Raw genomic sequence first — 15039 nt, forward strand, 5'->3', positions numbered from 1 at the left:
GAAAAGTTTACCCCCTTGGTTTTGCCATGTTAAAACCCACTGTATAACCTTCAGCTCCACTTATTAAATAGAAATACTTAAACGACAACAAGTACTTGAGCTACATTCAGCCATTGTTCCTATTCATGCTCTCATCCAATGGTGTTTGGCATTGTTAGATAACCAAAGACTATAATCTCTGAATCACTGAATCAAATTTTTGCACATGTCGAGGAGCGTGTCAGGCTACATTTCACTGTGTGTTATACTTGTATAACTATGCATGTGACAAATAAAGAACCTTGAACCTTGAACCTAAAGTAGTGTAGTGGTTGGCACCTCACAGCAAGATGATTCTGGGTTTGAATCCACCGGCTGGAGGCTTTCTGTGTGGAGTCTGCATGTTCTCCCTGCGTTTGCCTGGGTTCTCTCCATGTACCCCGGGTTCCTCACCCTTCCACAGTCCAAAGACATGCATGTTGGGTTCACTGGCGATTCCACATTGACTGCAGGATTGAATAGGTGTCTGTCTGTGTCAGCCCTGTGACAGACTGGCACTGTCCAGGGTGTACCCTGCCCCTCACCCTATGAGAACTGTGTTAGAACCCGACCCTGATAAGGAGAACAAGATGGATGGCCGGTACATTGGCAATAGAGGGTGGGAACCCAGGAGGGGCCTATGCCGTCCCATGCCCTTTCTCTTTGCACTTACCCCAGAGTAGCAGCGACCATTTTCACTTTGGTTTGATGCTCCTGAAGTGAAAAGTGTTTTTGTTTTTTCCATCCGTTCCTGAACAATGTTTGGCTGGCACAGGAGTGTGAGTGCGTGTTGTTTACATACATGGAGGTATCTCCAGGAAATTTGTACTCATATAAAAATATCTTCTACTTGGCTGTGTTTTCAAGTGGATTCTTCCAGTGATGAGAGGTGTATGCAGATCTTTTGAATAACTTTACTTTCATCTGCGTTAAAGCCTCCTTTTCAAACATCTGTTGGCTCTACTTGTTCTGTGGTGGTTTTTAGTGTGGGATTCTCCTTTAATCGATGTGCAAACTGTCAACAGGTGCGTCTCAGCTGATGCTGCCTAACAGAAGTGTGTGCGTTTGTTTTTTTTCCACGCAAATCAGAATAGGAAGGAACGGGTTCACTATTTTGAAAAAAGCCAAAGATCCTAAAGGTTAAAACCTCCAGCGGCCAAACGAAACTCAAAACCATCAAGGAAAGCAGCTTACCTTCAGCTGAGATTTAGAGACTTTCCCGCTTTTGTCCACATCCAGAGCTGTGAAGGCATGCCAAATGGACTTTAAAAGTTCATCCCGCAAGGCCATATCGGTGGAATATACCTCGTCTTCTTCTCCTGTACTTTTCCCCTCTTACTTCTCTCCTCTCCGGCTGCGTGTGTGTCACTCTTACTCTCTTGCTGTGTGAACTGTCTCTCTTCTGCTGTTGGACACGACGGGGAAAGGTCACGTGACCCGCCGTCAACTGCTGCGTGCTTGGCATCGTGATGAAGAACTGCAGCACCGCTCAGCGAGAGGAGCGCACACACATCAGGCACGAGTGTGTGTCACTGACGCTCTGTGCGGAGGGTATGTGAGGACTTTGTGGGTAAAAAAAACATTATTTATTTTTAACGTAAAAAATGACACATAATAGGTGTTTGAAACTACCTATGTTTCTGTTCTGTGTCCTGTGTACTGTTTGTTTGTATACGTGTCTTTTTGGCTGCTGTTACAACCAAATTTCCCCTTGTGGGACAATTAAAGGATTATTCTATTCTATTCTACCTTGCTAAAAAAACAGAGAAAGTCGTTAACATATAAATATATGGAAAACCTAAACTGCCAGCTCAAAATTACTAAACTTTTAAAAATCACAAAATATTATTATTGTTACTAGTATGCCAATTATATGTAAATAAATAATAAATAATAATATTTTAGGCATTCATTTTGATAAAAACTTGCATGTTTTGTAGATGCATACAAAGGTGAGTTGTTAAGTTCACCTGTTGATTGATTGACATCAGTGCAGAGATCGTGTACACATGCCTTTCTCTAATATTTAATGACATTCATTTATCTGTGGTGTCATGTAAGCCTTTTATCTCTTTATTTTTCAGCGGTTTTCTGACAACTTAAAAGTGGGAAATTAAAGATTAAAATATAAAATTTCTGGATTTAAAAATGTTGCTTGATTAAGGCGCTAAAATGTAACTGAGAATATGTTTGTGTTAAAATCTAGATGGCTAAAAGTATTTGAATATTCTGAAAATATTTTACAAAGTGAAGTGACGGTCTCAATTTTTGGATTAAACTGTAGTGAAGTTTTCACTAAAGATTTAATATCCTCATCTGAACGTCTGTGGAAATCTCAGATAGAACCAAGTCAGTTTATGTTATTTTATGCAAAAAAAAATTTATATAATGAATTTTGTTTTTACACAGTGAATTTCTACTTGGGTTTAAAAATGAAGCAGTTATGATTAAAACTCCTGGAAAATAAATTAGTACCAAATTTGTGACTAATTCTAGATGGCCTGACCTGTAATACTTATCGTGTGATTTAGAAGTGCCACATTCTATTGCCCTAACATCTTTGAATTCAATTCAATTCAATTCAATTTTATTTATATAGCGCCAAATCACAACATAAGTCGCCTCAAGGCGCTTCATAAATACAGAGAAAAACCCAACAATCATATGACCCCCTATGAGCAAGCACTTTGGCAACAGTGGGAAGGAAAAACTCCCTTTTAACAGGAAGAAACCTCCGGCAGAACCAGGCTCAGGGAGGGGCGGGGCCATCTGCTGCGACCGGTTGGGGTGAGAGAAGGAAGACAGGATAAAAGACATGAGACAGGATAAAAGACATGCTGTGGAAGAGAGACAGAGGTTAATAACAGATATGATTCAATGCAGAGAGGTCTGTTAATACATAGTGAGTGAGAAAGGTGACTGGAAAGGAAAAACTCAATGAATCATGGGAATCCCCCGGCAGCCTATGTCTATTGCAGCATAACTAAGGGAGGATTCAGGGTCACCTGGTCCAGCCCTAACTATATGCTTCAGCAAAAAGGAAAGTTTTAAGCCTAATCTTGAAAGTAGAGATAGTGTCTGTCTCCCGAATCCAAACTGGAAGCTGGTTCCACAGAAGAGGGGCCTGAAAACTGAAGGCTCTCCCTCCCATTCTACTTTTAAATACTCTAGGAACAACAAGTAGGCCTGCAGAGCGAGAGCGAAGTGCTCTAATAGGGTGATATGGTACTACAAGGTCATTAAGATAAGATGGGGCCTGATTATTTAAGACCTTGTATGTGAGGAGCAGGATTTTGAATTCAATTCTGGATTTAACAGGAAGCCAATGAAGGGAAGCCAAAACAGGAGAAATATGCTCTCTCTTTCTAGTCCCTGTCAGCACTCTTGCTGCAGCATTTTGGATAAACTGAAGGCTTTTCAGTGAGTATTTTGGACATCCTGATAATAATGAATTACAGTAGTCCAGCCTGGAAGTAATAAATGCATGAACTAGTTTTTCAACGTCACTCTGAGACAGGATATTTCTAATTTTAGAGATGTTGCGCAAATGGAAGAACGCAGTCTTACATATTTGTTTAATATGTGCATTTAAGGACATGTCCTGGTCAAAAATGACTCCAAGGTTCCTCACAGCGTTACTGAAGGCCAAGGTAATGCCATCCAGAGTAAGAATCTGGTTAGATACCATATATCTAGGCTTTTCAGGGCCGAGTACAATAACCTCAGTTTTATCTGAATTAAGAAGCAGAAAGTTAGCGGCCATCCAGGTCTTTATGTCTTTAAGACATTCCTGCAGTTTAACTAATTGGTGTGTGTTATCTGGCTTCATGGACAGATAGAGCTGGGTGTCATCTGCATAGCAGTGAAAATGTATGCTATGTCTTCTAATGATACTGCCTAAGGGAAGCATGTATAATGTAAACAGAATTGGTCCTAGCACTGAACCCTGTGGAACTCCATAATTAACCTCAGTGTGTGAAGAGGACTCCCCATTTACATGCACAAACTGGAGTCTATTAGATAGATATGATACAAACCACTGCAGTGCAGTACCTGTAATACCTACAGCATGTTCTAATCGCTCTAATAGGATATTATGGTCGACAGTATCGAATGCTGCACTAAGGTCTAGCAGGACAAGCACAGAGATGAGTCCACTGTCAGAGGCCATAAGAAGCCATTTGTAACCTTCACTAAAGCTGTTTCTGTGCTGTGATGAGCTCTGAAACCTGACTGAAACTCTTCATATAAGCCATTCCTCTGCAGATGATCTGTTAGCTGTTTGACAACTACTCTTTCAAGGATTTTTGATATGAAAGGAAGGTTGGAGATTGGCCTATAATTAGCTAAGACTGCTGGGTCTAGAGATGGCTTTTTGAGTAAAGGTTTAACTACAGCTAGCTTGAAGGCCTGTGGTACATAGCCGATTATTAGAGATAGGTTGATCATATTTAAGATCGAAGAATTAATTAATGGCAGGACTTCTTTGAGCAGTTTTGTAGGAATGGGGTCTAAAAGACACGTTGATGGTTTGGAGGAAGTAATTATTGAAGTTAACTCAGAAAGATCAATTAGAGAAAAAGAGTCTAACTTAACATCAATGGTACTAAGAGTAGCTGTAGATAATATTACATCTGTGGGATGATTATTGGTAATTTTTTCTCTAATGATAAAAATTTTATTTGTGAAGAAGTTCATGAAGTCATTACTAGTTAACGTTAAAGGGATTGTTGGCTCAAAAGAGCTCTGACTTTTTGTCAGCCTGGCTACAGTGCTGAAGAGAAACCTGGGGTTGTTCTTATTTTCTTCAATCAGTGATGAATAGTAAGATGTTCTGGCTTTGCGGAGGGCTTTCTTATAAAGCAGCAAACTATTTCTCCAGGCTAAATGATGATCCTCTAAGTTTGTGACACGCCATTTCCTCTCCAGATTACGAGTCATCTGCTTTAGGGTACGTGTTTGAGAATTATACCACGGAGTCAGGTACTTCTGATTAGAGACCTTAGTTTTCACAGGAGCTACAGTATCCAGAGTCGTATGTAGTGAGGAGGTGAAATTATTAACAAGATAATCGACCTCTGTTGGGGTAGCATTCAGATAGCTGCTCTGCTCTTTGTTGGTACAGGGCATTGAAGATGATAACAGTGGGTGGATTATATTCTTAAACTTAGTTACAGCGTTTTCAGAAAGACATCTACTTTGATAAAGTCTACTCTCCACTGCGGTGTAATCAATTATTGTAAATGTAAATGTTATCAGGAAATGATCAGACAGGAGAGGGTTTTCAGGAAACACTGTTAAATGTTCAGTTTCTATGCCATATGTTAAAACAAGATCTAGAGTGTGATTAAAGTGGTGGGTGGGTTCTTTTATATTCTGAGAGAAACCAATTGAGTCTAATAACAGATTAAATGCCATGTTGAGGCTGTCATTTTTAGCATCTACATGGATGTTAAAATCACCCACAATAATTATTTTATCTGAGCTCCGAACTAAATTAGATATAAAGTCTGAGAAATCAGACAAGAAACTCTGTGTAAGGCCCAGGTGGACGATAGATGATAACAAGTAAGACTGGTTTCTGAGTTTCACAGCTGGGGTGGACGAGGCTAAGCATCAGGCTTTCAAATGAATTAAAAGTCTGTCTTGGTCTTTCGTTAATTAATAGGCTGGTGTGAAAAATTGCTGCCACACCGCCCCCTCGGCCTGTGCTTCGAGATTTCTGGTAGTTAGAATGACTCGGGGGTGTTGATTCATTTAAACTAACATAATCATCCTGCTGCAACCAGGTTTCTGTAAGGCAGAGTAAATTAATTTGTTGATCAATTATTAAGTCATGTACTAACAGAGACTTGGAGGAGAGAGACCTAATATTTAATAATCCACATTTCACTGTTTTACTCTTTGGTTCAGATGTGGATACTTTATTGTTCTTTCTTTGTAATTGTTTATGTTTAAGTTGTTTGTTGCTGGTTTTTAGTTTGTTTTTTGTCTTTTTGGAAGCTGACACAGTCTCTATGGAGATGGGTTTTTGGGGGGGTAGCAGGAGGAGAGAAGCTGCAGAGAGGCGTGTAAGACTGCAACTCTGCTTCCTGGTCCCAACTCTGGATAGTCATATTTTGGGGGGTTTAATAAGTTTGTCCATATTTCTAGAAATGAGAGCTGCTCCATCCAAAGTGGGATGGATGCCGTCTCTCCTAACAAGACCAGGTTTCCTCCAGAAGGTTTGCCAATTATCTATGAAGCCCACATCGTTTCTGGGACACCACTCAGACAGCCAGCAATTTAAGGAGAACATGTGGCTAAACATGTCACTCCTGGTCTGATTGGGGAGGGGACCAGAGAAAACTACAGAGTCTGACATTGTTTTGGCAAAGTTGCACACCGATTCAATATTGATTTTAGTGACCTCCGATTGGCGTAACCGGGTGTCATTACTGCCGACGTGAATTATGATCTTACTGAATTTACGTTTACCCTTAGCTAGCAGTTTTAAATTTCCTTCAATGTCGCCTGCTCTGGCCCCTGGAAGACAATTGACTATGGTTGCCGGTGTCTCTAGCTTCACATGTCTGAGAACAGAATCACCAATTACCAGAGTTTGACCCCCGGCGGGTGTGTCACCGAGTGGGGAAAAACGGTTAGACACATGAACGGGTTGGTGGTGTACCTGGGGCTTCTGTTTAGGACTATTCTTTGGTGTGAGAAATACTAATGCTGATATACTTTGTTGTATATCATTATGCTGGATGTTGTTTCTATTTTTTGTTAAACACAAATAATCATTTGTACTTAAAGATTCATTTTCAATCTTTCTGAGAGTTTTTCTCTCATAAAAATGCCACTGAACAGAAGGTGAAGTGTAGATGGTGAGAATTTATTAAAAAGAACATATGTACATGGTACAACAACAGAACAGACAACAGAAAAGTTACTGTTATGGGGTTACAAGAACAAAAGGTTGAGGAATGCTCGCCTAAACCGTAATCGAAGACAAGCGTTATGAAAAACAGACAGAAGAAAGAACGAACCAACAGAACACATGAGAATCGTAAGAACGGGACGATGATTGTAGTAATGCTACAGGCAGGGTTGGCAGCACTGATCAATAGGCAAGATTAAAAGCATGGATCAATTCTAACCTCATAGATAACAAGTTGGTTCACTGGTTGCGGTACTTCACAGACATTGGATAATTTTTTTATTTATTTTTTTTTAGCATGATCTATTTCCATCCGACCAGATACAAAACAGGATGGAAACAGGAGCTCCTGCTACTTGAAAATAAGAGCCAGTGACAGTTAACGATCCAACCTGAAACAGACCAAACCCTGACACACAAAAACATGGATAGCAGCAGGTTTTCATTTTCTTTTCTTTCTTTCTTTTTTTTTCTCTTTTGAAACAATGTGGTAAGCGCCACATGTTACCTCCAAAGTGCTCCATTACAAACACAGAAACTGTAAGTTCTCAGATCCTCTAGTAGCCAGCATCAGGCATGCGACAGGCAGTAAGGTGCGCACGGCTACATTGAGTACATTCACACATGGGGGGGGGGGAAGCTTCACTGCAGTTTTGATCTGCTGAAATGCACTTCGACTTAGTCGAGAGAAGTGCAAGGACAGGAATGGAGAGAATTGTCTGACATCTATGCAAACCTAAAGAATGACAAAGTGTAAAAGGTAAAGCAGCTACCTTCCTTTCAAAAAGAAAAAAAGAAGTCCACTGGTGAAAGGACTGAACTATATTGGCAAAGAGTCTAGTGAGATGAGTTCAAGTCTGGTGCATCAACACTCTATAGCTTTGATTGGACAGAGGAGCCCAACTCCTCGACTGACAGGGTTGTCCTCCAAAACAAAAAGTTGTTTTTTTTTTCTTTTTTAAGTGATCAGTTCTGGTTAAAAGGTCCATAAGCCTTCGTGTTTCACTTCTTATCGGGATGGAATAAAGTCTCAGTATATTGTGAGGCTGACCGATCGGCTCATTTTTTTCCCAATAAGCCTGGTGGTTCTGGAGTTCTGGACTGTGGAGCGGGTTAAGATCCTGTCCGTGGATAAAACTTTCTCCTCGGCTGCCGCTCTAGCCTGCTGGGCTTTCTTCAGCTCTCTGAAGAACATTAAAAGAAAAAGGGAATAAATGAGACACGTAGGAGATGGTAGACCACACTAAGAACAGTCCTAGACTTAGCTGAAAACTGTAACCAAATGAGCTAAGATAACTGAGCACAATCCTTGGGTTTCTCCCTCAAGCTCACTATGCTCACTGTTTATTATTTTAACTAAGGAATACAAACAAATTGCTGAATACATATTTCTTATAATGTGTTTGCTACTTTTATTTTTCAAAGTGACAGAGCAATGATTCCCAGCCCCCTCCTTTAACACTGGTGCAGGATAGGTACTCCATAACTGGCTTATTTGCTGCCATCACACAACTTGTCCAAACAAACTAGGAGTTTTCAGACTGTCAAACCACTGATGAGTGAAGACAATAAACACTTGGTAAGCTTCTGTGCAGTACGTACTTTTGAAGCAGGGCGTTCTTAAACTTCTCTGCGTTGAGCTCTACTCGGAGCTGATCAGCACTCATTCTGGCAGTGGTAAGAAGTACCGGGTGTTTGATGAGGTCAGAGGTTGATGGGCGCCTTGTTGGATCAGGGTGGATCATAAGCTGGGGAAAAAACAAAACAAAACAAAAACCTATAAATAAATTCACCAGAAAACTAAGCTGAGGTTGACAGTGCTCAGATTTACAAAAAAAAAAAAAAAAAAAGAAATACATTAACTACAATTCAATTATTAGATCAATTGTTTGGTTAATAAAATAAATAACAACATTCAAGACACTTTTCCACAGGAAGGCTAATATAGCTTATCTGGCATGACTCATGCCAGAGGCCAGGGTTTGAATCCACCTCGGCCCATCTCATGTGAAATTCCCTCTCACTCACTCCCTACTGACCTGTCTGCTCTCTCCTGTCCTATCAGAATGAAAGCTGAAATTTTAAACTTTTCAAGCACCCAATGAAAGTGCTTGAGAAGGGCCGCTTGAAAAACTTGAACTGGCCTGCACTGTCTCATAGAAAAATAAAAGTTTATCTTTATACATTAAAGTAATTGGGAACATGCAACTTGGCTCAGATAAGCACAAAAGCTACGACATAATAACACCCATTCTTATAAACTCTAAAAGGATCTAAAAGGAAAGACAAGTGTTGTGCAGTTACCTTAAGAAGACTGAGAAACTCTGGAGAAAGCACTTGAGGAATGGCAGGGAGTTTTCCCCGTCTGATCTCGTGCCATTTCTCTCCATTGGTGGGTAGAGGTTCGGCCCCTGACGCGCTGACAACAGTCAGGGCCAAAGCAAAGATGTCTGCTTTTGTCAGGTTACTGTAATCCTAAAAAGAAAACAAAAATTATGTTGGACGTGCAGCAGAATAAGTACAAGCATTTTTTCTTTTTGGTTTGTTTTTTTAAGCAGGAAAACAAACCTCTTGTAAAACTTCATTAGCCAGGTATCTGCTGTCGCCCTCTTCAACCTGTGGATTGTTCACTCTTGTCACATGACCAAGATCACCTGGAGAGGGAACGCAGGTGAATGTGAGAATGAGCTATCTGACATTTAATAAAATGACAAACTAGATATTATAGAACTTTGGAGTGAGCGTACCGATTTTGTAGATGGCAGTAGGAGTCAGTCCTTCATCCTCGTCACATTCATCACAGCTCACTATGGATTTCCGTGAAATAAAGATGTTGCCTAAACAAAGAAAGCTTCCATTAGTTTCGGACTAGGAAACTTTAATGTTAAATGTCTCATCTCCTTTTCTATAAAATATAAGAATGAAGGCCAATCGCAACCTCAAACACCTTAGTGTGGATTTTTCCTGTTTTAAAATGGGCATATTGGGGGGCAGCTATGCAGATCAGCATGAATGGGCCACATAAAGCAGGGGTACACATTTCTTAAAAGGGGCAAACAGATTTAACGCTGTGGGCTACATACAACCCACTTTCACTTCAAGTGGGCTGGGCCACTTCAGTTCAATCCAATTTACATAGCGCTAAATCACAACAATGGTCGCCTCAAGGCGTGGCCTCTGAAACTCCCCTGCTGTCAGTGTAAACCTATGTGACATTGTAATATAAGAAAAGTAGTGCAATTTCAACTATACATCATAAAGGTTTTTCAACATGATAAAGAAAAGCTGCACTAGTCAATTAAATAGTAGCCATTACTATACAAATAGCTTAAATAGTAATAAATATTTGTGTAAAAACTGTAGAAAAGGTTTTGACATCTCATTGCTCAGACTGTTGTTGTGAGTTCCTTTAAAGAAAGAAAAAAAATCTAATTTCTAAGGTAGATTTCTAGTCCTAATTACTTAGATGTATCAAGAATATAGGAAAAGCTGTAAAACTTAAGAAAATACAGTTAAAAGTCTAAAAATTATGTCCTCCTTCACATTTTTCAAAGCCATGCAGTGAGCCAGATTGTTTTTCCTGGGCTGATTCTGGCCCCCAGGCCTCATGTTTGACACCCCTGGTCTAGGGTAAAGCTAAGGGACAGACTTTGAACAACTGAACTGAACCAGGAAACACAGCCCTGTCAGAAGAGAGCCTGTCTTAATTTTGCCCATTCATGGCATATAGCAAAGACAAAAAACCTAAAGAAAGTGATGACAGATAACAGTTATTTCCTGTTATTTAATAAGAACAAAATGTATATTACTTTTGAGTAACAAACAAGTCATCAAGTCTGTAATGACTGTTCGTTTTAACCAATGTGCATGATTTTTCTGGCTGTCTTGAACTTGCCGAGATCCCCGAAACATTTTTTCAAGCAGGAAAGCCCAATAATCCAACTTCTCAATAAGTTCGACGGCCATTCTTTTATGCTTTAAAAAAAAAATACATCAAATATTGCAACTCCCAATATTTTAACATCAAGATCAATTACTCACTTGGTTTGATATCCATGTGCACCAGAGAGGTTGAGTGGATGTACTTTAGTCCCTGTGTGACCTGCACAAGCAGATTTTTCAGCTCAAGCACCGACAGGTAGCAGAGCCGTCTGTAGTTCTCTGCGATGACGTCAGACAGCGTGCCGCCGTTGCAGTACTCATTCTGGATGAGCATGTGGTCATCTTCAGCCCAGGCTGAGTAGTAGCGTACCACATGGGGATGTTGGCCCAGCACGGCATGAGCATACACCTCCCGTAAGGCATTTTGCCTGTGAAGGAGAACAGACCGTTTTAATTAGGACGTGACTGGAGCTGCTTTTGTAGTTCACATGAGTGGAGGTCAAAACTTTCCAGTAAAAGAACTTTTAGTGAGCTCCTTTAAAAACATGAAAGAGGAAACATGGGTCTCTTTGGGTATATACACATGTGTCTTATTACAAACACAGTAGTACAGGTAAGTTTGAATAATCCAGCCATCTTTCCACTCATCCAATTTGTATCCAATATTCACCACAAATAAATATGATCTTCGTTTGCGTAGTTTAAACAAACCAATCTACTTACTCGTCTACTGATCCCGCCAGAGGTTTCTTTGACCTCTTGATGGCATACATGCAGCCGTCAAGCCTTTTCACGCACTTGAACACAGCACCGAACTCCCCGCAGCCGATTTTCTCCAACTCGAGGAACTCTGAAGCATACCGGGACGTCATGTTGCTTTCCATCATTGTGATCCTCTGAGGGCGGGAGAGGAGTTTTAACAAAAGAAAATCTGATACAATCACTGAAATCCAACCATCAACCAGCACGAAGCTCGCTTTTCCAGTCCAGTTACCACCGAAACCAACAGGTTTACCCAGCTAATAGTTTTGAGGCAATTTACATATGAAATACACATGTGAATGAGCCGTTTCTATGTTGTGTTTAGAATAACAACGAGCATTGTGCAACATACTCGTTTTGGAATTTCCATTTAAATCTCGTTCCACAACATTTATAACTTCAACAATTACCAAATTTTCCTTTGTTGTAGATTTGTTAATTTAAAAAAAAAAGTTAACCTGTGTGGTTCGTGTTTTGTTTTTAACTTTCGTGGTATGTTTCACAAATTTTACATCTGTAGCTACAAATTTAAAAGGAACCAAATAAAATTTAAATAGCAGCAAACTTTTCTTCACATAATTTCCCCTATAAGAGAAATTCATTTTACTTATGTTTATATGTGGCTTCCATTAAAAAAAACAACATAACCAAAACAGAATTCTAGACCTTTACCTACAGATGGAAAACCATTTCTCGAAAAATATTCTCTCATTTGGTGCTCTTACTGATGGTGATGGAAAGATGTATTTAACAAGCCCAAAATACACCGCACATATTTATAGAGTTTGACATCTGGTGACTGAAGGCTTCAATATATGACAATTTAGTCATTTATAAAACCTCAAATCTCTCAGACTCCTAGAAAACACTATTCACACCCAGACAGAATAAAGAAAACTTTTCTGGTTTGCAGTGCCAGCAACACACCCCAACAATAAAATAGAGGCACTGAATCTGACTAGAAATGACAAGAACATCTAAATACCTTAGATGGTGGCACCACTTCCTCCTCTCCTTCACCGTCACTCGCCTCCATGTCTTCTCCACAGGAGCTACAAGTGTAAAGATAAAGAATAATGTGGGTTAGCATTCTGTACAGCAGGGGGCAGCACTGAGGACTTCAAGAGCACATGGCAGAGTTCAGTGAGGTCGTGGTAAACCTCGGGTCTTATACTGCCAAATGTTTAGATATTCTGAAAGTGCTGAAGGAAACAGGTAAAGTTTAATACAGGTCTACAAAATCGGCTACTACATTGTGTGTTTAACGATTGTTGCATAGCTGTATTAACATTAAGGTAATTAAAGACTAACTGTTATGGCTGGGAAATCTGGAACAAAATCATTGACAGCAGTTTATCGACTCCAACAGCCACATTTCAAGTACAATGACGTGTAACACGCGCTTTTTGAGGACTGATCTAAAGATGCAAAATATAAAGTTATGAGCTTACTCATTCCAGTGTGCTCGCTTTCTGTTGATTCTCTGCTGTGTGGCAGACTGAATGAGGAGGGAGTCAGGGGTGAAGGGGTTAAAGTTGACCAGGGGGGTCTGCTGTCTCTTGCCACTGTCAATAAGTGACTTTCCTGAAACGTCCACTTTCTTGAATAAGGAAACTCTCCTGCTGGAGGACCCCGGGCCTGAGCTTCTAGCTCTGGACAATAAACTCTGCAAAAGTCAGTATTAGAGATGAGAGAATAACAGAGCAGAAGGACTAAAAACACCAAAAAACCATCTGTTTCAACCAATATGCGCATAAAATAAGCTAAGAACAATAACTGGTATTTATAATGTAAAGGTACTTTAAATTAAATGCTCACTCGTTGATAGACATGCCCAGACATACAACTGTGTGGATGACTATAACGTTATGCAATAAGTACAGTTATACATTAAGTGGGTCAGTGGGTGATTAACGGACTCTCCAGAAGTTCAAAAATTTGAATCAGTGTGTTTGCTAAAAGGCCTGATCTCTTTCCACTTTTAGGCCCGAAAAGACAGAGAAACGATCGAAGCAGTAAGCTAAACTACAGAGACAAGACAAGAAAGTGCACTCAAATGTTCGGTTTTGCAAGAGTCTGATTATGAATAATGTCTCAAAAATTAAATTACATTTACCTTTGGTGTGTGCGGTGTGTCAAAAAGCCGCAGTTTCTTGAAGGTTTTGTGCGGGGGTGTGTCTGGACAGTCCGGGATCGGGGAGCTGGATCCCCCGTCGTCCGGAGATCCGGGACGACAGGGAGACCCTCTAAACAGCCGAGAGTTTTTCCGAGGGGATGGCGAACAGTTGGCAAATATAACACTGCTGGGTGACTGCAGGTGAGTTGGGGATCCAAAACTCTCCTCCTCGTCCCATAGCTCCACGTCTTCGTCCCCACCGGACTGATTCAGGGGGCTGCTGCTCCCGTCCAGGCATTTATCGGCGATGATCCGTCGCACTGGCATCGGGGAATCCATCTCCGTGAAGCCAGACTCTCCCCCTGTGCTGTTATTGATGTCCTCGATGATGTCGTCCTCTCCGTCGCTGCATGTGAACTGTAATTTCTGACGGATTGGCAGACTTTTGGGAGAAGGAGATCCGTGCCGATGGCGGCTGTAGCTCGACATTTTCAGGATTTAAAACCCGGCTTCGTTGACGCCGTAAAAAAAACAAAAAACCCAAAAACTGAAAAGCACGCGGCGGATCCACAGCACTGCTGAAATGACGTTTTTTTTTTAAATGAGATACAACACTTCTAGTTGCCTCAAATTAAAGGTACTGATCCAAAAGCCTGAAAAGAACGACTTTTACCTTCAGAAGCTTCGCCTACAAAGTTAATGTGTTTGCTGAATCTCACACGCCCATCCAACGCTAAAAATGGCCCCGAGAACAACGTCCGAAGTTGAGCTGATATTGAATTAATTCCGAAAAATAAAGCCCCCACCCGACGGGTGTGAGTGTCCGTCACTACCTTCTTGACGGCTGACTGACAGAGAAACACGTCTTTCCACAATTAAACCATTCCAATGTTTACAAAAAGTTTGAATGAGTCAACTACCAACTCCTTCCTATCACGCGCGTGGGAAAGGACTTCCCGCGACCGTTGGTCACATGCCATGCGCAGCCAATCACATCTCGTCCCTAAATTTTGAAAGATGGGCGTTCCAGTGCGGTTTCGGGAGACGTTACGTCATGAATAGCAAAGCAACAATCTGGCGCGAACGCGTGCCTTTACACGCTGACCGAGACGCGACCATTAAGGACAATTTATTCAGGCGGAAAGATCAAGTAAACATTAACATAAACACCCACCCGTTATATACAAGTTATGCGAGTTAGTATGTTTATAGTAGTTAGTAAGTTTATTGACAAAGTTTTTTCAATAAATGCTTAATAATTCAAATATCTGAAACTGTCATTAAGTTTACATTTTTGAAAATAAATTAATGTTTAATCATTTTGAAAAGGGCTCAAGTT

The 15039-nt window shown here is 40.5% G+C and overlaps 2 protein-coding genes across 2 annotated transcripts in view; both read right to left on the reverse strand.

Annotated features, from left to right (window-relative positions):
* Positions 1-1430, reverse strand: part of swap70b (switching B cell complex subunit SWAP70b) — a 34685-nt gene extending 33255 nt beyond the window's left edge. The window contains exon 1 of the mRNA XM_082538945.1: positions 1213-1430. Coding sequence (XP_082395071.1) covers positions 1213-1308 — 96 coding nt within the window. The 5' untranslated portion in view covers positions 1309-1430. The remainder of the gene's footprint in view (positions 1-1212) is intronic.
* Positions 1431-6874: 5444 nt separating this feature from the next.
* On the reverse strand, positions 6875-14721 carry wee1 (WEE1 G2 checkpoint kinase). The gene is made up of 10 exons (XM_082540822.1): positions 13701-14721; positions 13036-13250; positions 12570-12636; positions 11546-11718; positions 10982-11250; positions 9688-9777; positions 9509-9594; positions 9245-9415; positions 8543-8688; positions 6875-8124 (listed from the first exon to the last, which is right to left on the reverse strand). Exons 1-10 carry the CDS (start codon positions 14187-14189, stop codon positions 7971-7973), a joined length of 1860 nt encoding a protein of 619 aa, XP_082396948.1. The 5' UTR covers positions 14190-14721; the 3' UTR covers positions 6875-7970.
* Between the last annotated feature and the right edge of the window lie 318 nt (positions 14722-15039).

The sequence above is a fragment of the Aulonocara stuartgranti genome (assembly GCF_965226115.1).
Source record: "Aulonocara stuartgranti genome assembly, chromosome: 7".
NCBI classification, from domain to species: Eukaryota; Metazoa; Chordata; class Actinopteri; order Cichliformes; family Cichlidae; genus Aulonocara; species Aulonocara stuartgranti.